This window comes from Sorex fumeus, unplaced genomic scaffold (genome assembly GCF_029834395.1).
Source record: "Sorex fumeus unplaced genomic scaffold, SorFum_2.1 ptg000002l, whole genome shotgun sequence".
NCBI lineage: Eukaryota > Metazoa > Chordata > Mammalia > Eulipotyphla > Soricidae > Sorex > Sorex fumeus.
The window spans coordinates 56980042-57004727 of NW_026606059.1; the positions used below are offsets into that span (position 1 = coordinate 56980042).

At 40.0% G+C, this 24686-nt stretch overlaps 1 protein-coding gene across 1 annotated transcript in view; it reads right to left on the minus strand.

Annotated features, from left to right (window-relative positions):
- Window positions 1–24686, minus strand: part of FER1L6 (fer-1 like family member 6) — a gene marked incomplete at its 5' end in the record, with an annotated part of 133327 nt that overhangs the window by 4106 nt on the left and 104535 nt on the right. Inside the window, 5 exons of the mRNA XM_056111368.1 lie at window positions 13469–13632; window positions 15687–15928; window positions 20423–20521; window positions 21131–21219; window positions 24289–24431. Coding sequence (XP_055967343.1) covers window positions 13469–13632; window positions 15687–15928; window positions 20423–20521; window positions 21131–21219; window positions 24289–24431 — 737 coding nt within the window. The remainder of the gene's footprint in view (window positions 1–13468; window positions 13633–15686; window positions 15929–20422; window positions 20522–21130; window positions 21220–24288; window positions 24432–24686) is intronic.

A 24686-nucleotide genomic window follows, 5' to 3' on the forward strand; every position in this document is an offset into this window, starting at 1 on the left:
TTTCTTTTTTCTTTTCTTTTCTTTTTTCTTTTTGATGCTCTTTCTTTAACCCTCTCACTTAGTTCAGAAGAAATGATTTCAGATCCAGATAGTAACTGGAATGTTAATGAGGCCAAGACACAGGAACTTAGCCTGGGCAAAATTCAGGCTGCAAATTCTAGTGAGAGAGATGGTATCTGAGCAGAAAAGTTCTCTCTTTTTCTCTCTTTGATAAGGTCTTCAAAACACACTGCCTTTAGTTAGCCATAGTCATGCCTGATATCAGGTCAGATCCCGGGACTCCCAGGGACCTAGTGGGACCTTAATCACTTAATCACTTAACTTCCCGTTAGTCGTCGATTTGCTCGAGCGGGCGCCAGTAACGTCTCCATTTGTCCCTGTCGCGTGCTAGTGTAGCCCAATGGCATCTGTTCGCTCTGGGAACATGAAGGGCCTCAAACCGATCGTTCATGATCTTGACGAAGAAGTCTGACCATCTGGTAGGTGGGCGGCCACGCGGTCTTTTGACATCCCGTGGAATCCAGTCGGTAACAGCTCTAGTCCAGCGGTCGTCACTACTTCCACTACCCAGCCGTCGCCACACTTCAGGATGCTTTCCGGACACATCATAAGACACTAAATACCCATCTTCCGGAATTGTCGTACCGTATTTGATAGGGTTCAAATATGGTAACACCTACAAGGGTGATTAGAGGTCGCCCCAAAAGCCTCTATCCCTCTCGGAAAGACTGGCAAGCTACCGAGAGTATTCCGCCCGCACAGAAGAGCCTGGCAAGTGGGACCTAAGGCAGCAAAATTTAGGGGTTAGAACCCCCCTAGGGCTGCTGTTCTACCCCTTCCTGAAATCTTTAGAGGTTAGAGTTCCTCATTACAGATGCCATGGCCATCACTGGAAATGCAAATCAGGTCTGCCCTAATTTAGAGGGGGTTAATCCCCTGAAAAAAGAAATGCAAGCCATGTTGATAAAACATCCTACTTCCCTGTTCTTTTTTCCCCTCCCCCTTTTCTCATGGTAGATAGGTACTGGCACTCGGGATGCAAAAGCATGGGAAATTTGATCTCCATTTCAGAGGACTCCTCTTTCAGGGCTTATCAAAACACTAGGAAGACTTTCTAATTAAACAGGCTGACAAGGAAGCATCTTATCCATCTTCGTGACACTGTGTGGTGGCCCCAATATAAACGGAGTATGAAGAAAGATGGCCCTCTCAAAGAGACTTTTAGGTTATAATACATACCATCTTGCAGCTAGATCTTTTCTACAAAAAAAACAAGAAGAAGAACGGCATGAAATGGTTTATGTTCAAGCCTTTCTGGCAATATTGAATATTCAAAAAGAAAGAGGGCTTGTATGTATGCTCTGCCATGTTTTGGAATTAAAGGAAGTGATCTGGATTCTGTGGATAGCTTTCTATTGTGAAATCCTCCCAGAACCGGCACCCATGAAAACCCTAAAGCCCTGGTTCCATCTCCCCCTTCACCTCATCATGCCACAGAGACTCAGGCTGAAAAGTTCCACCACTTCCTTCTCAGAAACTCAAAAAGGGGCGAGGGCACTTCATTCTTTCTCCAAGAGGGAAGACAGCCCAGCAGGATACCCTCTCAGTGGAGCTTGATACCATCTCCAAATGGCCCAACTGTTCCTTCTAAGACCAAGCAGGGAAGCAAGTAGAGTACAAACACACACATGCACACACACACACACACACACACACACACACACACACACTCACACTTCACCCACCAGGAGCTCTAGTGCTCTGGTGTCACTGCACTATAAAATGGTAGATCAATTTCTATGTCTTTGTTTGGGTTCCAGGGATTAAAATCTAAGGTTTCATACATACAAAGCATACACTAATACTGTGAGCAATTTCACTGGCCCAATCTTCTTAGAGATGGAGAACTGAAGCTACAGAAATCAAATACCTTACCCACAGTTATGTAGTCAGTAAGCAGCCAGATGGACTTTAAATCAGAGGTCTGTAAAGTGACAAAGCTCTGTAAGTTGAACCCGACACATTCATCTACTTGTCAGATAATTAGATCAGATGTTTTTACAAAAACCTTTCCAACTCGGCAAGAAGATTCTGATGGTTTTCATCACCTAAAGGATTTTTATCTTCTGGGATTCTGTTTCCTTCTCTGTCAAGTGGCAAAAGTCTTTGTAATGAGTTCTGGCTATCACTTCTGCTTTCATGAAACGTGGAGTTGAAAGTCAAGGAGACCCTGATAGATTTGATGGCCAGAAGAAACCCAAGGAGACAGCCCACAACTCAGGAGAGACACTTTTAATAGGCTGAAGGAACTAGAGGTTTCTCAGAAGGAAGCTAAACTCCACAGATCTGTATATTTACATGCTGAAAGTTTCAACCAATTCTTCCAAACTTGAAGGAGAATCAGCTCAAAGAGTTGCTACTTTTTGAGTTTTAGAATGTTTGGAAGAAAGGAGAAAAGTAAACAAGAAGTGGGAACCAGAGTATAAAGGTCAGAGTTGCCTCTCTCCTCTTCACTGCTCCATAGCTCTGTCTGTCCGTACATTATTACCTGGCAACTGCTTCAAGCATGCGCTGTTCCATTCATCCTAACAACACTGCAAGGTAATGTTGTTACTGTTATTACTGTTATTGTTTTATAGACAAGGAAACAAAGGATTGACGATGTTCCCTAATTTGTGGCCGAAATCAAGATTTGCAAGGAAATCCTCTGATACCTAATCCCACCTTCTATTATTTTATGTGTCCAAACAGGCCCTCTCTTTGGAAGAAAAGAAACAGGCTATTAAACAATGAATAAGTGTGGCTTTTATGGAATCCTCAAGAGGCCATCCATAATTGTTGTTATGACTCTGGCATTAGAATTTGTTTTTTTATTTCCCCTCTAAGAGCATTTTTTGGGTAGTTTGATAAATATTATAAACACAAGACAGCACAGAATTGCAGGTATGGGACAGTGAAGTATAGTATAGTATATTATAATACAACGGGGGCTTAGCATAGTATAGTATAACACAGAATAGCATAGTGTAGTATAACAGCAAGGCATAGCATAGTATAGTATAATACAGCAAGACATAGCTTTTAGTATAGTGTAACACACACAGCATATCAAGGCATAGCATAACAGCATAACATATTGCACTACATGGCATAGCAGAGCATTACACAGCATAGCATAGCATAGCATAGCATAGCATAGCATAGCATAGCATAGCATACCATGATATAGAACAGCATGGTATAGTCTATCAAGTATACTATTGAGTGAATTAAGATTTGGTGGCCAGATTTTACCATTTATTATCTGTGTAACCTTGAGGAAGTTATCTGCCTTCTTTCATTTTTGTTGTCAAGGGATGTTAAAATTATATTCCCTATGGTTTTTCTTTGAAAAATAAGTGAAGTAACACATATAAAGTATTCATCTTAGAGCCCTGTAAACAGCAAGCTCATAAATGATGGCTATTGCATTCAACACTATTTCATGGATGATAACACATAATTTAACAGGAAATAGCTTCCCATACTGAAGACATCCAGCAAAGTCTTAGGACCCAGATTCCTACCAAAACAAAATGCAAAGAAAATGGAGGCAGAGAATATGAAATTAATTCTGCCCAACACCTGAGAATCATCATTTATTCTCACGAAGATTCTTGTTTCTGCTTCACTGCTCTGTCTGAGGCAATATTTTTTCCTGATACCACAGTGGTAGTGCAGGAAGGTTTTTTATCGACATAGTTAGATAAAAGTTGCTCCTCATTCTCTATCTCACCACACAGAGGGCTCCATGTCCCATTTCAATTGTCACTATTCAGTCAAGCACCAAGTGGATGTCTAAAGCTAATAATAGCCTCCACATGTAATTTGAAATCTGTTAGAAGAGAAAAGGGACAATTTGAGAGACTCTCTCAACCTAACTTTATCTTTGGAAAGCAGACAATGATAAATCCACAAAAACCTTTATTTGTGGTACCAGATGTAATATTTATGGCTTTAAACTTTATCAAGCCCGGAGAGTTGATGCTAGGGGAGAGAAAGGCTGGGGGAAAAGTATATGTTCAGTTGAACATGCCTTCTGCAGTAATGATTATTGCTTATACAAACCCAACTCTCACTGGCATGAGAGGGGACATTCTTATACATCAATGATGGGCCTTCTTGGGGGTAGAGTCACAGCTCAACGTTAGGTTGCTTGCCTTGCATGCAGCTGACGCTGGCATCTCATATGTTTCCCTAAGCACTGCCAGAAATGACTCCTGAGCACAGAGCCAGGAGTTACCCCTGAGCATTGCTGGATGTGGCCCAAAACCCAAAAAAGAAAAAAATATATGAGGATTTCAATCTGGCAGAATCCTTTAGTAAAAGGAATACACTCATACACTAACTTATATGCACATACATATATATATATATATACATAAACATGTATACGTAAGTGTGTGCATTATTCTATATGTAGTCATTTTTGGACCTAAGAATTATATTTCTGGGTAGCTTGCTTAAGGAAATAATTCAAAATGTAGAAAATTTTCATGCACAATTCATAATCATTCTTTTGTTCTACTTGTTACAAAGAGAAGACCCAGCCTCATCTAATCTTTTGTCTGTATTTAATCTGGAAATGGCTTTTCTCCACTTTTCTCCAGTCAGAACTGTTATTTGGAAACATGAATTCAGAACTATAGATATTTTTTGCTACTGGGTAATTTTAATCTATATCCTTTCAATGAAGAAAGCTAGAAAAATATTTTAAAATATGAGTCCATAGAGGGCTAGAGTGATAGCACAGCGGGTAGGGCGCAGCCAACATGGCCAACCTGAGTTCGATTCCTCCACTCCTCTCGGAGAGCCCGGCAAGCTACCGAGAGTATCTTGCCCACACAACAAAGCCTGGCAAGCTACCTGTGACGTATTTGATATGCCAAACACAGTAACAAGTCTCACAATGTTACTGCGCCCGCTCGAGCAAATCGAAGAACGGGAGGACAGTGATACAGTGACAGTGAGTCCATAGAGATACTAAAGGAGAAAAGTGTTGTTATTTTAGAGGTATCTCTTTATATCAGTTACTTCCTAAGTGCGAAGAGGAAAATGTACCTCCTCAATGAAGGATCTCAATCGTGTTGGGTCGCCAACATGATTCAGTGAGCAAACACAACCTAATAAATAATAGCTAGACATCCAAGGAAAATGGTTCCTGATATGTTTCAGTAGGAAGAAAAAAGCTTTGTGTCTTAACTACTCTCTCAGAAAAAGCTTAACCTGGACCTTATGAAATTGTTCCACCTCACAGTAGCATCATGAGTAGCATCATGAGAAGATAATCAGATGAAGCAGGTGAAGTCTCATTGAATAGTTCATGACATAGGGGAACATGATGGGAGGCTATTCTAAAAAAACAAGTCAAAGACATAAGGACCAAAAGCAACACACAAACCATGAGTAAATTCTGCTTGAAAAAAATAGGAACCAGAGAGATAGCACAGGAGTTAAGGCACTTGCCTTGCCTTTTGAATCTCTGGCACACATAAGATGAGCACTGGCAGGGGTCATCCCTGAGCACAGAGCTGAGCATCACCAAGAGTCCCTGTCTCCCCACAGAAGGAATTGTAATAAAGTATACTTTGATATGTAGATATGAATAGTGTAGATACCAGATTATATTAGGTAACTATTATTAACTGTTTTATTTTGGGCAGGTGTAGGATGACATTGCTTTGTCCCTTTCTCCTTTGTCTCAAGGAGCTTAGGTTTATCAGGTTACACCCACCACGGTGCTCCAGAGTCACTCCCATTCCTTTGTTTATCTGTAACCACTTCTCTATGCTCTCTTCCCCAACCAGTTAATCAGCTTTTTCCCCCTAATCAGACTCTGTTAATTTGTAAGGTCAGATCCTCCTACGACATTGAAATTGTATTGTAAGTTAATATTGCCTTTCTCCTCTCCTTATGTCTTTTGAATAGTTTACTTTAAAGCAATGTCCTTTTTGTATAGAAACAGGAAGACCATTAATATTATGCTTTGTAATTTAGGATTTAATTGACTTTGAATATTATTCACTCCTGGGCATCTGCTTTCTTGACTTAAGCCTCAGTTGCCCTTGGTTCCTAGCACCCCAAAAGCAGGGTTCCAATGAGGGACTGAACGGACCCAGGGCAAGCGGTGAGCTATCCTGGCATCGAAATGAGCCAGGCCAAAATGCACGATTCTTAACTATAAGTTAAGAGCTTGATCATAGACAAATGCTGTCATGATCCAAAAGTAACGACAAGATTAGGACCCTGCTAGGGATAGAAAAGACTATCTGGCCTGAGTACTGTAGTCTTGAGATTGAGATGGCCCTGAGGGGACAATTCTATAAGTTTAAGATATTTTTTACTGTATCCATACAAAATGATTTATATTATGTCTGCTTATATGTTTGTTGGACAAGGAGAGGAGAAACACACCCAGGGGATTCTGCTCTAGGATGGGTCGATCTGATAATGAGAATCTGTCCTAGAAGTGGCTTTCCCCAAGGGAAAGAATTCTACCCCTATTGATTGTGACCACATTTATGTGTAATCGTTACCCCAACCCCTCATGCTTTGGGATTTAACTAGACCGTATTCAGATTCCAGAGTGAGAAGGAAAATGAAGGGGGATCGAGGAAATTGAATTAGCATGGGGGAGGAAGAAGCAGGAGAATCAGAGGAGAATGGAGATGGGATTGGAATAAACTGCAACTGACACCAACCAGCCTGGTCCTCGTTTCCTTCCTTCTCCTTCCCATTGCCATCGACCTTCCTGGGGTGGGGGAAGCGGCGTGAGACTACAGAACATAGGCAGCGGGAGAGATAGACCACAGGCGCTGCCACTGCTGCTGTCTTTTTTGAGTTTACACGGGGGGTCACACCTGATGGTGCTCAAGACTTTCTTCTGGTTCTGCACTGAGGGATCATTCCTGGAGGGCTTGGGAGACCATTTGGGGTGCCATGGATGGAGCTTGGGGTGACTGCATGCAAGGCAAAAATACTCTACCCACTGTTTAACCTCTTTGCTCCCAACTTCTTATAGATGATGATGGCATTTTGTCATGTAAGATAATATTCATATTCTTAGAAGATGCAGTAAGGAATATTGAAACATAAAATGCCATATTGCCTATAATTTACTCGAGTCAATATATGTATGTGTTATGCCACCTAATCGGATAACATTAATAGAGAAAAATTATAGGTAAAGGTAAAAGGTAAAGGCCCTCTCGTTGATCGTCGATTTGCTCGAGCGGGCCCAGTAACGTCTCCATTGGAGACTTTGTTGTTACTGTGTCTGGCATATCGAATACTCTTGCCGGGCTCTCCGAGAGGGGCGGAGGAATCGAACTCAGGTCAGCCATGTTGGCCGCTTGTAAGGCGAACACCCTACCACTGTGCTATTGGGCGATCTGGCTGCGACATCTGTCACCCCATTGATCACCAGGGTTGATTCGGCTGATCTGGCTGGCTAGGCGGGTGTCCCCTTCCTCCCTCACCGCTCCATGTGCGTCCCTCCCGAAGCTGCGCGCTCGGTCAAAGAGGACGGCCTTCCCCGATAGAGACGGACCGGTCTTCGGTCGAGGGTATACGAGTAGCTGCGCTCCCCTGCTAGAACCTCCAAACAAGCTCAAGAGAAAAATTATAATGTGTTGAATATATGTGAAAGACATATGGCTGATCATTTCCTATTGTTTTTACCTAGCTGCACATTTCAGTTTTTAAATGAACACAAGTTGATTAAAATCACAATAACTAAGATGATGAAATGAACAGAAACTTTCTCAAAGAAGAAATCCGAATGGCTAAAAGAAATGGCACACAAGAAAATGCTCTACATCACTAATCATCAGGGAGATACACATCAAACAACAATGAGATATTATCTCACCACAGAGACTGGCCCACATCCAAAAGAACAAAAACAACCAGTGTTGGTAAGAACCAACCAGTTGTGGGGAGAAAGGAACTCTCCTTCACTGCTGGTGGGAATCCCAACTGGTTCAGCCCTTTTGGAAAACAGTATGGATGATTCTCAAAAAATTAGAAATTGAGCTCCCATTTGACCCAGCAATACCACTCCTGGGAATATATCCCGGAGAGGCAAAAAAAGTACAGTTGAAACGACATCTGCACCTGTATGCTCATTGCTGCACTGTTCACAAGAGCCAAAATCTGGAAAAAACCCAAGTGCCCAAGAACAGATGACTGGCTAAAGAAACTTTGGTACATTTACACAACGGAATACTATGCAGCTGTTAGAAAAGATGAAGTCATGAAATTTGCATACAAGTGGTACTACATGGAAAGTATCATGCTAAGTGAAATGAGTCAGAAAGAGAGGGACAGACATAGAAAGACTGCACTCATCTGGGGAATATAAAGTAACAGAATGGGAGACGAACACCCAAGAATAGTTGAGATAAATACCAGGAGATGTGCTCCATGGCTTGGAAACTGACAGCTCAGGCTGGGGGGAAAAGGCAGCTCAGATAGAGAAGGGAACACCAAGTAAAGGGTGTTTGGAAGATTCACTCAGGATGTGAGATGTGTGCTGAAAGAAGACTATAGACAGAACATGATGGCCACTCAATACCTCTATTGCAAACCACAATATCATAAAGGAAAGAGAGAGCAAAAGGGAATGCCCTGCAACAGAGACGGGTCAGGATGGGGGGGATGGGGTGGACGGGTGAGAGGGCTACTGGGATCATTGGTGGTGGAGAATTAGAAAAAAGATTAAAAAATTACATTGATTAAACTGTGACTTATCTATTTTGAAAATACAGTTATTAATAACATTTGCTTAGATAGATGACTGCTTATTATAACACCAAGTAAGATAAAAAAAAAAAAGTTCACCTGAAATTTTGCTCCATGGTTTGGAGGCCAGCCACGCATGCTAGGGGAAAAGGGAGCTCAGATAGAGAAGGGGGCACCAAATAGAGGGTGTTGGAAGGATCCTCCCAGGATGGGAGAAGCATGCTGAAAGTAGACTATAGACCAAACATGATTGCCACTCAATGCCTCTTTTGCAAACCACAACACCCAAAAGGAGAGAGAGAACAAAAGGGAATGCCCTGCCACAGAGGCAAGGCAGGATGGGGGAGATGGGGGGGTGGGAGGGATACTGGGACTCGTGGTGGTAGAGAATGGGCACTGGTGGAGGGATGGGTATTTGATCATTGTATCACTGAAACCCAAGCACAAAATTTGTAAGTCTACAACTGTACCTCATTGTGTTTCACTAATAAAAATTTTTTTTAAAAAAAGTTCACCTGAGGACACAGGATGATCTCACTGTATAATTAATTAAATAAAATCTATACAAGTTATGAATAAATCAAACATTGCAATAATTTTCTTTGGATGATTTGCATCTGAATATCTTCTTTTCTACATTTTTATGAATTGAGGTTTTCAAAGAGTTAAGGGAATGAGGTGATGGCGGCGTAAGGGCAGATAACTGTACCATTTGCTGCTTTACACTGTTTTTAAAATTATAAAAAGAAAATAACATAAATTTCCTATAAATGCCTATTACATGCTCTATCTTAAAAAAAATCTTCACACCAAAGATTTAGTCTTTCCCCTCTGCTTGGGAAAATATCAATTAGTCACAAACTCTGTAGGTGATTGGTGTGTCTAACCAGCCTCCTTAGCTGAGCTGTGAAACTCTGGCTGACAGGAATGTGTCTCATTCATTGCTGATCTCTTAGTTCCTCGCATGCAAGTGTGTATTACGGTAACTGCTGGAAATTGTTTCTCATGCTGAACTTGAGACACAGAAATGTCTTTTTAAAAAAAATTTCAGTCACACTACTTGCAACTTACTTGGGCTACTTAACTGCCAATTTTCAGGTTTAACTTGTGACAGAAACATCCTTTCCCCCCATCTTCGGAAGGAGTGGTTTAACACTTGCTTTTTTGTACAAAAGCACATATAAAATGTGCTGTGTAACGGTCTCATGAAGAACATGTTCAGTATACATTCTCTATCCTTCTACCCAGTCTTTAGCAATCTGATTGGAACTGTTTTCACTTACTATGAGGACAGACACACTCCACACTAGGAGGGTGCAATCCAGTTGTCTACGTTACATGGTGCCCATAGGCAGATTAGCAGCTTTAAAATGTGGCCAAACAAGGGGCAGTGCTCATCATGAGAGCCTTCCGGGGCCACTGATTGGAACAGGGGGGCAATGACTATGGGGCTGATGGTATGCACCTGGTGGACCCTCGCTGGGATCCCTCTGGCACTGCATGTGATCACCCAGTCCCATGTACTCATTTTAAAGATGTGTGAACTGACGTCTTAGAGCTCAGAAATGACAGGAAGAGACAGAAAAAAAGGGACTCACTTGAGGCAGAAGTTTTTCATCACTCTTACTCTGGCATGGTCTATCTTCCTACCACAAAGGGAGAAGGCCACTGGTACTTAGCTTTTGCTCTGGTAACTGGTTCCTTAAGACTAAGGGGATGAGGGACAGCAGGACTTTACCTCACTGTAGGCCAAAGCAGGGTCTCATGGCCAGACTTTGACCAGTAACTGTTTAGGTGAGGAAGGGAGAATCAATCCTTATTTTTCCCTCAGATTTTCAAAGACAATCATAAATTGAAAATAAGAGGATGGATTCTCTCTGTTGAAAATAAAGAAAGATAGTTTCCTTCCTTCCTTTTCCCTTTTTGGTTTTTGAGCCATACCCAGTAGTGCTCAGGGCTTACTCCTGGCTGCCAGAGATGGAACCCTGGTTGGCTGTGTGCAAGGCAGGCACCCTACCTGCTGTACTTTTGCTCTGATCCCTCCCCTTCTTTTTTCTTAGGGTGTTCATACTTTAGAAAACTTGTCGTTGTAAGCCCTCTATCTTCCTTTAAAGTGTATATAAACCCCTTTGAATAATAGACAGAACTTTTGTCTTTAGTGTCCAGGAATGCCTTCATAAAGAATCCTATTTATTTATTTAGTTAGTTAGTTTGCTTTTTGGGTTACAACCGGCGATGCACAGGTGTTACTACTGGCTCATGCACTTAGGAATTACTCCTGGCAGTGCTCAGGGGACCATATGGGATGCTGGGAATCGAACCTGGGTTGGCCATGTGCAAGGCAAATGCCCTACCCACTGTGTTATTGCTCCAGCCCCAAAGGGATTATCTTTAGAACGAATACATTAGAACTGGAGAGACAATACAGGGTTTTGGAGCTTACCTAGCACCCCAAAACCCATTCAAATCTCTAGCATCACCCATGGTTCTAAGCACCCCCAGGGATTACTTCTGAGCACATAGTCAGGAATAGTTCCTAAGCACATTTGGGTCAGCTCACCCGCCCCTATCCCACATCTCAACCCCAACTCAAAGTTCATACTACAGGACATGGAAGACATCTCTCCCAGTTTAATGTGAAGGAAGGCACCTAACTTCAGGGGTGCCAGCTCCCTTTGCAAAACAGCCTCGTGTCACTACGAAAAGTTTGTTTTTCTTCTGGATAAAGCCAAGAGGAGCAACAAGCTAACCTAAGATGGGCAGGTGAATCTAGGGTGATCTATGTGAAACAAATGTCCAGTTTTATTACATAAGGATCAGTTGTTTATCTTGAGCACATGCCTGTAATAAATTAGATTTGCTTCATTTTACAAAGGGTGGGATTTATTACTGTCACTGCTATCTCAGTGGGTGACCTATGATATACATCACCTTCTGGTATAATGCTTAATCAGCAATAAATCTGCTTTCTTTCTCAGGTTGAAAACTTCTGTGGAAAGGTTTTCTGAGTTGAAGAAAAATTTCATTTTTACCCAGTTTTTTTATTGAGGCACTATGATTTACAACACTGTGATTTATAGTGTCACAGTGCTACCGATTTACAATACTGTGATTTGCAATACTGCAACTTACTGAGGCACTGTGATTTACAATACTGTTTATGATAGAGTTTAATGATAGAACTGTTAAAGACAGAATAACATTCTCAAAATGTTCTAACACCACATCTACCACCAACATCAGATATCCCTCCAAGTTCCTAAGGTCCCCTCCCATCTCCACGACTTTCTTGGTAAGCTCAATTCTGTAGGTTAATTCTCAGACCATTATCATTTAATTTTTAGTTTTAGTTCCCCAAAGAGATGCCCCTCAAGACTGAACTTACATGGGATGATTTTGGATGACCCCAGTACCAAATTTCCTGTTCCTTCTATTTCTTATAGCCCTCAGCCGCAAGAGGAAGCACTGCAGAATGGTGAAGACCAGACTGTATGGGTTTGCATTCCAGTTCTTGACTCTCTCCTTTTTTAATTTACAAAGATCATACCCAGCAGCCCTGGGTGGGGGGCACCAGAAATATACCTGGCGATGCTGGTGAACAAGTACCTCACACAGGCCTGTGCACCACCACTTGTGCTATATGTCTGGCTCATGAGTTCATCCTCTAACCTACCTGTGTAACATGAGTCACGTTACTTAACCTCTTTATGCCTTATTTCTTAAATGCTTATTGATGCTATAAATATATTTGGGATCTTTTTGCAGACAACAGACAACTGAGTTTATATATAATATAGATTACATAATATAAATATATTATTATAAGATATGTTATAGTATATTATATATACATGTATAGTGAATGGAAGTGTGGAAATAATTGAAGACTATCAGTAGAGAATATTTATCTCTGAATGCTACATCCCTTTCAATCTCATTGATCAAATAGATCATCCCTGCTCTCTTGAGAGGAGAAAGGGGTTGCCTAAGAAAAAGGGAAGAAGAAACTTCTTTGCTAGCAGAGTTTGGGGTCGGCATTCCTATAACCATGCCACACAGCAGTGCGGGAAGAAAGAACGCTGCCTCTCCCTCTATCACCTTCTTGAGGCAGATTTTCAAAGATGAATCACTTTTTAAATTGCTCTGAGTTTGAGGTAGAAGAAATGAAAAGAGATGGAACTGCTCACACTAGTCAGGACTGTATGTTTCATTTTCAGAAGTGTTAAAGAAAATCAAGGTCATGGACCTCAGACCAAGCCAAAAGGATAGAAAAACCGACCAGAGAGATTGCAAGTGTGCTGAAATAGGAAAGTCTTAAGGCAGTTATACAATCTTCAAATTCTTCCTTCTCGGCAGAACTTTTACCTTCAAAGATTGCGTTATTTCAAGGAGTTGGACCTGATGTTCATAAAATAACTCATGATTTGTAAATCTACAACTGTACCTCATGGTGTTTCACTAACAAAAATTTTTTAAAAAATGTAAATGATGGAGAATGGGCATTGGTGGAGGGATGGGTATTGGATCATTGTATAACTGAAACCTAAGCACAAAAATTTGTAAGTCTACAACTGTACCTCATGGTGTTTCACTAATAAAAAATTTTTAAAAAATAAAATAAAACAACTCATGTAGAAAACAACAAGTCCCTTGTCTGACCCCGCCCCCAACTGCCCCCATCACTTACTGTGAGTTCTTTGCTTTTAGCAAAAGGCCACCAGCCTCGCACACGCTTCTGCTGGAATATGGAGATCTTGTTCTCCTCATCTGCATTTTCAAATTTGTTAAGGTCACAGGCTTTGGCAGACTTGGCTGCTCGAGGAAAACTATTGAGGTTCATTTCCAAGGTTCCTGTAAAGAATATGTTAACAGTTACAGAAGGATGTTTGCAATTCCTCCTCTGGGACCACAGAGATAGTCCAGGAGGCAAAGCCTTGTGTGCAGTGTACATGGTCAGCCCCGGCATTGCATATGGTCTCCCTGAGCATCACCAGGGAGAATTCCTTACCACAAACAGGAATAGCCCCTGAGTACCACTGGGTGTGGCTCAAATTTCCTTTAATGAAGAAAATTAAAAATCAAATCAAATTTATTGCTCGATAACATTCATTCATTCATCCACTCTCACTTGTCAGTCTTTCTATTGCACAATGAGTCACTAGCATGGGCTGGTGGAGGAAATATAGACATACCCCAGACATGTATGGGCCCTTTAAAGTGTTTGTGCAGTGGTATTAGGTAGAAGATAAGGGCAGACTCCATTATGTCACTTTCAAGTGTTTCAAGTGTCTTTCTCTGCTCCCTGAGTACAGCCTATGTTATATCCCCATCCTCTGAGATTTCCAAAGTCTTAGTTTAGATGAGTTTGTGAGAACCTTCTACCCCATCAGAACTTTCTCCTCCAAGTCCACAAAATTCCAGATTAAGAAGAAAGTCTTCTTCTTGGTCTTATAGGTCCTCTTTAGGATAGATACTCTGAGTGAATCTCAACAATGTACTTTCAATGAGGGGCTATACGGCTGAGTAAGAAAATATCATGACTATGGGGTCCTGGTTGTCACGCCCACAAACTGCCTCCAGGTGCCATTTAAGCACATTGATGGCCATGATCCAGAGACTCACAAATGAATCTCAGAACTGAGCTCACTGTTTCTGGACCATAATTATTTAAAATTTTAAAATTTCATGAGTGCACAGCCGCAATATCTCACGCTATTCATAACAAGCAATACAAAATAAATTATCTAGCATCTGTTTGTTGGGCAGGCTTGAGTGGTGGTGGGAAGATGTAATGGTGGTGGGATTGGTGTTGAAATTTTAAATCTAATCCATTATTGTGAACAACTTTATGAAATAAACTTTAAAAAAAAATACCATGAGAGATCAATAACACTTCCTTGTTACAAAAAATGAGAAAAAATAAGAATAAAGGTCCTTGCTTCCACTCTCTAAGAGTTAACCAGTTCTCTATGAGTCATTTCTTTCTCTTGTGTCAATCTTTTCTGTCCTTTTGCCTATCTGACTTCTTTCTTCCTCTACATATAGTTAAAAATGTATTTTACAGAAAGGAGGCTTTGTCTCTATCCTAATACTCAATGCAAGCTGTCCAAATTCTCAACTAATCAAATATTTTTAATTGCTTAAGGGTTTTGGTGTCTTGGGCTATACTTAATGTGAAAAAACTATCTTATAGTCTACACAGGTCCCAACACTCTTTGAGGTAGCACTGTAGAACTGTCTTCCTGTTGTTCATTGATTTGCTTGAGTGGGCACCAGTACTGTCTCTGTTGTGTGACTTATTGTTGTTGTTTTTGGCATATTGAATGGGGAGCTAGCTAGTTTCTGCTGTGTGGTCGGGATGCTCTCCGTAGCTTCCAGGGCTCTCTGAGAGGGATGGAGGAATCGAACACAGGTTGGCCATGTGCAAGGCAAACGCCCTACCTGCTGTGCTATCTCGAAACTAAGGCACAGAAGAGTCTCTTAATTAGCATAAAGTTTAATTGCTTCTTGGTGGGGCCAGAGTGATAGAACAGTGTTTAGGGCAGTTGCCTTGCATGTAGCCAACCTGGGTTCGATCCCTGGCACCCCAAATGTCCCCTGAGTCCACCAAAAGTGATCCCTGAGTACAGATCAGAGTATGCCCTGAGGACTGCCAAATGAGGCCCCAAAAGAGACATATTTTTCTAAAGATCAAATTCAGTCTGAACATATATCCTTCACCTTATGAATGCCCCATGACTATTCACCCAATCCCCTTGCTAATGGCTAGTTGGAGTGCTTCCAATTCTTTGCTATCATAAATAGAACTGAAATTATTATTTTGGCTGCTAAATCAGACCAAGTGCTCCAAAAGCCGGGACAAAACCTCTAACATTATTATGAGCTTGTTCAAGTCATCAGCTTACCCAGAAAGTCATCTGAGGACAGCCTTTCAAAATCCCAAACTTGAAGCACCAATACAGCTGGTGTCTTACACTCCATCTTCTCTAAGGAGAAGATGTTCTCCCTCTTGGTTATAACCATTTGCTTCTCAGCTGGGAGATACTGAAATGGAAACAGGAAGCGCCAGTTGAAGTTCCCCTCTCCTGTTAGGGAGTTATAGTGCACATCTGTCTCCTGCTTGTCATCTTCCAAACCTTTTATCCACCTGAATAGAGAAGAAAAAATATATTCAGATTTAAAATTATCATTGGTAAACATAAAGATTCAGGTGGAAGTTTCTACTGAATCCAAAGAAGGAAACGAACAGGCTCGATTTGGGCCTGCTTGGGGAAGCATCTTCAGTTGTTCTTGGGTAGATTGGAAATCTCATATGATAAAGAGGGAAAATCATGAAGATATGACATAAAAGTGTAGTTCATTTTCTCATCCCCCTGGGAGTCTCCTTTGGAAAGAGCACTTTCTCTGTTTCTGAGAATCAGAAGAATGATGTCTACCCTTGACAGAGGCCTGATAAATGGTCTGGTGTAGATCTGTGATGTCACGATTCTAAATTTGCCCTCTCCTGCCTGGTTCTAGGTCTCAAAACCTCAGAAAGTCTGTGTCCATAGGACACGAAATATACAAAGATTGCTTATATTCACCTAGATCCTAATTCTGATTTATGCCACTGACCAACTGTGTAGCCATGGATAAATTATCTAAGTTCTTTGTGCCTTTGTTTTGTCCTGGAAATGGAAACAATGATAGTATTGGGTTGATGTGTCTGTGCTGAAGAATTATGTAGATAATGTCTATAAACTGCTTGTAGACTCAAGATTATATATAATACTATTTTTCCTGAGTGTCATAAAGTTTTCTTCCTCTTTTTCCAGCATACAAGAACCTACAATGAACACATTTTCCCTGAGTATTTTATCCATGGTGAATTAATTATTGAGGAAACAAATGGCTTCCTTTCAAACAAATTAATAGTGCCCAGCCATTTGCTTTATAAAATCAGGTATTATTGCCCCAGTGTAGATGAGAATAAAGACTTGTCTCTTTCCAGAGAAGTGGTATCACTTGAGGCAAAGAAGAAATTATCTACCTTATTAAATTAGTACATTTATGGTACCTTATATCAGGCAGGGCTGGAGTGACAGCACAGCGGGTAGGGCATTTGCCTTGCATGCAGTTGAGCCGGGTTTGATTCCTTCATCCCTTTCGGAGAGCCCAGCAAGCTACCAAGAGTATCCCGTCCACATGGCAGAGCCTGGCAAGCTCCCCGTGGTGTATTTGATATGCCCAAAACGTAACAAGTTTCACAATGGAGACATTACTGGTGCCTGCTTGAGCAAATCAAAAAACAACGGGAGGACAGTGCTACAGTGCAATAACAGGCAAATAGTGGGCCAGACATTAGGGGAGTGTCAGGGAGCACAAAGATTACCTTGCCTTCATGGAGTTACAATCATAGAGGGAAGAGGATGGAGGACATAGGTGGTTAGCAGAAATCATCAGAGAGATGTGAGAAAAGTTGTCCTATGGAAGAAGAGGAGATGAAACACTCTGAAAAGGTAAAAATTCAGTGTGCTTGGACGGTAAAAGCAAAGGGGATTATTGACAAGTAAGATGAGGCTGAAGAGACAGGCAGGAACTGATTGTTAGCAATATTGGGAATTTGGGTCTTTGCCTAGAAGAATATAGGATGTGATTGGACAGCACTGAAATGATTATTTTGCATTTTGAAAGGATAATTTAGGTTTTAACACCGAGAAAAATTATTGGAAGCAACACAAAGTGATCAATCCATATTGGTCTTGGTATCTTAAAGATTCTAGCAAGATAATGGAGAAAAAGACTTATGATGATCATGTGGTGAAGATGGAGAAAATAGACAATGTTGATAGTAGTTTTTGAAGTAATATAGACAAAATTTGATTTCTAACTGTAAGTGCTAATATCGTAGTACTGTAGCACTGTCCTCCCGTTGTTCATCGATTTGCTCAAGCAGGCCCAGTAACGTCTCCATTATGAGACTTGTTGTTACTGTGTTTGACATATCAAATATGTCACGGGTAGCTTGCCAGGCTTTGCTGTGTGGGCAAGATACTCTCGGTAGCTTGCCGGGCTCTCAGAGAGGGGCAGAGGAATCGAAATCGGGTTGGCCATGTCCGCCGTGTGCAAGGCAAATGCCCTACCACTGTGCTAAGACCTCAAATCAGCACCTGTACAACTTAAAAACTAGAAAAAGAACAAATTAAAGTTAAGACAATCAGAAGGAAGAAAATAATAAAGATTATAGTTGAGACAATTAAAATTGAAAGATGAAAAGCAATGAAGAAAACCAGTGAAGCCAAAATGTGGCTTCTTAAAAGATAAAGAAATTGACAAATATCTAGTAAATTTATGAAGAAAAAAAGATAATTCAAGTCACCAAAATTATAAATAGAAGTGGAGACAGTACTAAGTAAAGAGGACTATAAAACAGTACTATGAATAGCTTAATCACAACAAATTAGATACCTTAATGTAAAGAACACATTCCTAGAAACACAAAACTCATAAAGACTAAACATATCCGATACACAGGGAAATGTCTGGACAATGAAGTTTCCTTACTTGTTCCATTGCTTAAAAAAGACTAAATTAAATACCATATAAAAGCTAACTTAAACTAGATCAAATGCTTTAATATTATTCCTAAACTATAAAGCACTCAGAAGAAAACAGAGGAAAGTTTCATGACATGGATTTGGCATTGATTCTTCAATATTATTATTCAAGAATATGTAGCAAAAGAAAGAAATAGACAGATCAGATTACATGAAAACTAAAAGAAGTGTGCATCAAAAGAAACTAACAATATAGTAAACAGGACAATATAAAGGACATGGAATATATTTTCAAAATTTTATCTGATAAGCTACTCATAACCAGAATACATAGAGAACTCGTAAGACTCAGTAGTAGTAGAACTACCCAATTAAAAAAATGATCAAATGACTTGAATGTCTATACCTCTTTCCAAAAGAGATGTATGAATAGAAAGTGATTACATGAAAAGATGTTCAACACTGCCAACCATTAGGGAAATCCAAATCAAAACCACAAACAGAAACCATTACTAAAGAAAGCAACAATTGTTGGTAAAGATGTGGAAACTCTAACTTTCATATGCTGTTGATATGAATATAAAATAGTACAGCGACTGTGGAAAACTCTATGGTGGTTCCTAAACATTGGAGATATATATATATACATACATGTATATATATATACATACATACATCTGTATGTGTGTATGGATATATATGTATCGCAGATTTTTGAAGAGATATTTACATACACATATCACTATTATTATATCACAGTAATTAAGCTTTGGAAGCAATCCAAATATCTATCAATAGGTGAGTGGATAATCAAAACATGATATAAACATACAACGTAGCCTGCCTTCAAAGGAAGAAAATTCAGACATGTGCTGCGACATGGAGAAATCTTGATGCTGAGTGATCTAAGCCAGTCACAAAAAGAGAAAACTGTATGATTTCTCTTATATGAAGCACCTGGAGTACTAAGTCACAGAAACAAAGTACAAGGGTAGTTAATATGGGCCAAAAGTAGGGTTGGGGAAATGAGGATTATTATTCAACGGGTAAAGAACCTCATTGTCACTGTCATCACTGTCATCCTGTTGTTCATCGATTGCCTCGAGCAGGCCCCAATAATGTCTCCTTAGTCCTAGCCCTGAGATTTTAAGAAGTGCCACATTCGAGGCTCTTTCAGGGTGAGGAGAATGAGACCCATCATTGTTACTGGTGTTTGGCATATTGAATACACCATGGGGAGTTTGCCAGACTCTGCAGAGGCAAAGAACTTCAGTTTCATTTATCTAACTTTTGGTTTGGGGCCACACTGGTGGTGCTCAGGGGTTATTCCTGGCTCTGAATTCAGGAATTACTCCTGATGAGCTTTGGGGACCATATGGGGTGTGGGGATTGAACTCAGGTCAGCCAGGTGCCAGGCAAGCATCTTCATTTTCTGTTTCAGAAGCCAATTTATCTTGGGTTATGCTACTTCCATTTGTCTTTATTTATAAGCACTTAACTCCCTCCCAGTATTCTTACCCTGAACTGAACCTCTGGACATGTTTTGACTATAAAGTATGTTGGCAATATGAATTCCGAAGGCAGAATGTTTCTTGTTTGAGTGAGGAAATCAGTTACAAATATAAGGCTGAAATGAGTTTACATCTTCTGAGATGAATTTTATCTGAGAGTAGTATATATTTCAATTTCTTTATATCTGTTTCTCCACCAACTATTCTCTCTCTCCAACTGAGGCTAAAATAAAATCTTCAAAAATATTTTGTGTCAAAATAAATATGTAAGAAAGAGCTATAAAATGTTTAATACCCCGAGTCCTAGTTTGTTCTCTCCATTAGCAGAAATAGCAACTTTAAATGTCTAATTTTTAGCTTTTTCATTAGTCTTCAATCTTCTGAACATAAAAGATGTCACTCCAAAATTTTAGTTATTTTACGTTCAACTGAAAGAGATATTTGTGTAACAAAATTTCCTCACAAAAATTGTTTCCTAAGATAATAGTTATTTAAAATGAACAAAATATTTGACAGAATTATCTAACAAAGTTTGTAAGATGTGGGTGGAATATTCTCCATAAGGCATGGGTCAGATGAGTCAAGTGACATTACCCTTTAACATAAATATCACTTGATTTTTGTCCTGTGAAGAAATTCTCATCTTCTAAAATGACATCTTCCGTGTTCCAGATGGTTACTCTCAATTCATACCTGGGACAAAGAAAGACAGTATTAGTCTAAAGCCCTTGAAAAATAAGAGGTAATTATGTTAAGTAGGAAAGGTAATGGAAATATTATTTAGGTCTACAGTGTATTTCTGCTTGAAGTAACCATGCTGTACATTTTAAATATATGTAATTTAGATTTCTCAAAAACTCTCATTGAAGCTTATTGACTCCTTTAACTTCACTAAGCTGAAAAAAAACTTCAACATTTTGTTTATTCTATCAAAAACTTCCCCCAGAAAGCAACCTCAGAATCATGAATACAGATTCTATTCCTGTTGACCAATATTTTTCTGGATATTGAATCTCAAAAACTACCACTAGACATCTGGGACCAATATTTCATTTCCTACCACTTCACCGCTTGAGCAAATCGATGAACAACGGGAGGAAAGTGACAGTGACAGTGACCACTTCTCCATCACCACCACTCATTCCTCTAACTAGCCAGGTGGAAGTGAGGTCAAGTGAGATCTGTTGTCAAGTGCCAATTGATAAATATAATTAATGTATCAGAATTCAAGATCAATTGCTATGCTCTTTAAGTCTGCTACCATAGTACCTCTCCCTTAACAAAGGACTGCAACTGACTTACCCTTTGGGTTTTCTTGGTGAAATGTCAACAGGAGGTCCTGGCTGAGTCATATCTTTGGGAAACATGTCCACCCACATCTGCAGGCGGCCCTGTTTAAGAAAAGACCTCCTTTAGCTTGGAGGGAGGAGAAGCACCTGAGAAAATGAGGGCTCATAGCTAAAAAAGATCTCTTTAAAAGACATGGTTATCAGGTACAATGTGGGAGTTTTACACATATTTAGAACATTATGTCTATTATGTCTTTGCTGATAGCCTACATTTTTATTACAAACTGGAGTATGCATAAGAATGTGCGCAGTAGAAATGATCATAGAATCCATGGACCTTCTCCCTATCTGATCTCTCAAATTTCTTCCAAGAATGTGAAGTCTGATGTATGGAGTCCATGGAAATGGATGGGGACTCTTGTTCTATCACTAGTTAATCATAAGCCTTCAGATTGTTTCTTTGACTTCCCTAAGCTTTTCAATATTTATGACTAACCCTGACGTGTGATTGGTTTAAGAAATCATAAAGATAGGGGCAGGCTACTCAATGCCTCTTTTGCAAACCACAACACCCAAAAGGAGAGAGAGAACAAAAGGGAATGCCCTGCCACAGAGGCAGGGTGGGATGGGGGGATGGGGGGTGGGAGGGATAAACAGCAGGGGAAGGGTAAACAACTCTTCACGAACCCCTGTTACCTGGTTCACAAATGATCGGTATCTGGCAAACATCTCATTAACTTTTTCAACGTTCCCACTGGGTAGATATTGCTATTTTTGTTTGGAATATGAAAAAATATTTTGTAGATGTTTACAAAGACAATACGTGTCAAAGTCTAGATTCAACCCTAGTTTGTTAATTCCACAGAGCCTTCTATTTCTACAAATTCCTAAGATTAAAACTATAGTACCATCTCTCAGGAGTGTCATTCTTCAGTATTTCCAAAGTTCCTTTGACATCAATATATCTATGAATTTTTAAGTTAATTAATTAATTTGTTTTGAGGACCACACTCGCTGATGCACAGTAGTCACACTGGCTTCACTCCTAGTGGTGCTCAGGGGATCACAGGGGATGCTGAGGACCAAACTTGGGTTGACGCAAATAAGACAAGCACCTTACCTGCTGTGCTCTCTCACCTGATCCTATCTTTTTCTTTCTTTTTTTTTTATTAGTGAAACACCATGAGTTACAGTTGTAGACTTACAAATTTTTGTGCTTGGATTTCAGTTATACAATGATCAAGTACCCATCCCTCCACCAGTGCCCATTTTCCACCACCACGGGTCCCAGTATCCCTCCCACACCCCATCCCCCCATCCCACCCTGCCTCTGTGGCAGGGCATTCCCTTTTGTTCTCTCTCTCCTTTTGGGTGTTGTGGTTTGCAAAAGAGGCATTGAGTAGCCTGCCCCTATCTTTATGATTTCTTAAACCAATCACACATCAGGGTTAGTCATAAATATTGAAAAGCTTAGGGAAGTCAAAGAAACAATCTGAAGGCTTATGATTAACTAGTGATAGAACAAGAGTCCCCATCCATTTCCATGGACTCCATACATCAGACTTCACATTCTTGGAAGAAATTTGAGAGATCAGATAGGGAGAAGGTCCATGGATTCTATGATCATTTCTACTGTGCACATTCTAAAGATTTTGTCAGCTCACACAACTAGATGAGTGATCAACAAGGGCTGAAATTATCAATGGAGATTTTATATGAAGGAAGTGGGGTTTCCACTGGAACAGTAAATATCTAGGTGAAGGATGAGTTTTACAAAAACAAAACCCCACAAAAAGCCTCAAAGCAACCTTTTTTTTTAAGGGTAAAGGTAAGTAAGACAACTTTAACGAGCATTTGAAAAGAAGTGAACCAATGAAATGCTGATTACTATAATGGTAATAATAATTACTATACCAGTCCTAGCGTTTTTAAAGATATATTATCATTTTTTAATATAATTCATAAATTATCTTTAACATAATTAAAGATATATTAACATTTACTTTTCACCAAAGAGTCAGGAAAAATAAAGGATTCCAGAAACCAAAAAACTTGAAATATTAGTAGTAATCTACAAAAGTAATTATAAGTTACCATTTATAATAAGGATTTATCCTTTTGAGATGTACTATCACCAGCTCTGTACCTCAATACTGCAGAAATAGATGTTTCTGCCCTTTCACCTTGGAGTTCTCTTGTTTTGTCTGAGTTACAGGGTGAGGGTCCAGAGAGAGACTTGAGAAGACAGGACTCAGCTTGTGATTTTGAACACAGTCTAGGGAGTCAAATTGCCTTGAGGACATATCAGTTCTACTGTTTGCAGGGTGAGAAACTTTGAGCAAATCACATAAACCCTCTGTATTACCATTTCCTCTTTTAAAATGAACACCAAAAATACTACATCATGAGGTTGTATTTAGAAAACAGGTGACTCCACCCACCCCTGTTTGTCTACAAAAATTCCAGGGTAGGCCAGCTAAATTAATAGGACCTCTTTTACTCTCAAGCTAGTCACAGTATGGAAGCACAGTTCTGTGATCATTTTAATAAGGTAATATATTTATATAAAAAGTCTCATAACTAAGAGACTTTTAACAAAATTTATCTCCTCTTCCTTTCTAACTCCTAATCTAAGATTATATTAAAAATAGCATAGTCAATTTCTTCCCCTCATTTCTTGTCAGTTCTTTAGATTAAGTTTCCACCAGTTGCTTCTCTTGAGAAAACTAGTGGGTTGTGTGTTTAGTAAGAGATTTTGGACAAGGTCTTGTCAATCTAATAGGTTTGGAAATTTCTAAATCAGAATTCTTCCAAAAGAGTTTGATAATTCAAATCATAAAAAGAAAAGGCTCAAAGGCCAAGACTGATTTTAGGGCGAGGTCCTCGATTTGCACTTTACTGGCACTTGGGGCTGAGTAATTCCTGGTTAGATGGGGCAAGGAAGCTGGCCTGTGTATGATTGATGATCAGTGGCATTCCTGACCCTTACCCACTTGATGCTAATAGCACCATCCACAATGACAACCAAAACTATCTCCTGACAATTTTAAATGTGCAGAGGGTGTTGATATTATTCCATTATCTATTTTTCCCTAAAATTAAATTTTAGGGTAAAAGATATGATTTTGGGGATAAAAAGTTTCTTGGGCCCACAACCATATTGCCCATTACCTGCTCCATTCCTGGTTTGTCCTTGTGGTACAGAGGTCGAGTTTCTATGTGTTCAGGAACCAGCCTGCACCCAACCTCCGTGATATTCTCCCAAGAGTGTAAAACCTTGAGGGCCAAGTGCTCATATGACTCCACTGTCTCATCTGCATGGAAGAGGGAAAATTATGGGGAGATTTGTCAGATGTGAGTTCTTGGAAAGGGGCAAGTGATGGTTATCACAGGATTCTTAACTTTCCTTTAATGTTCATGAGCACAACAGAGCATGGGGAGAGAGGAAAGACAGCCTAGGAGAAAAGGAAGAAAGGGAATGGGGGAAAGGTGGGAACAGGGGAGAAACTGAAAGTGGGAAAACTAGAAAGAGAAAGGGGGACATGGCAGTAGCACACTGGGCAGACAGG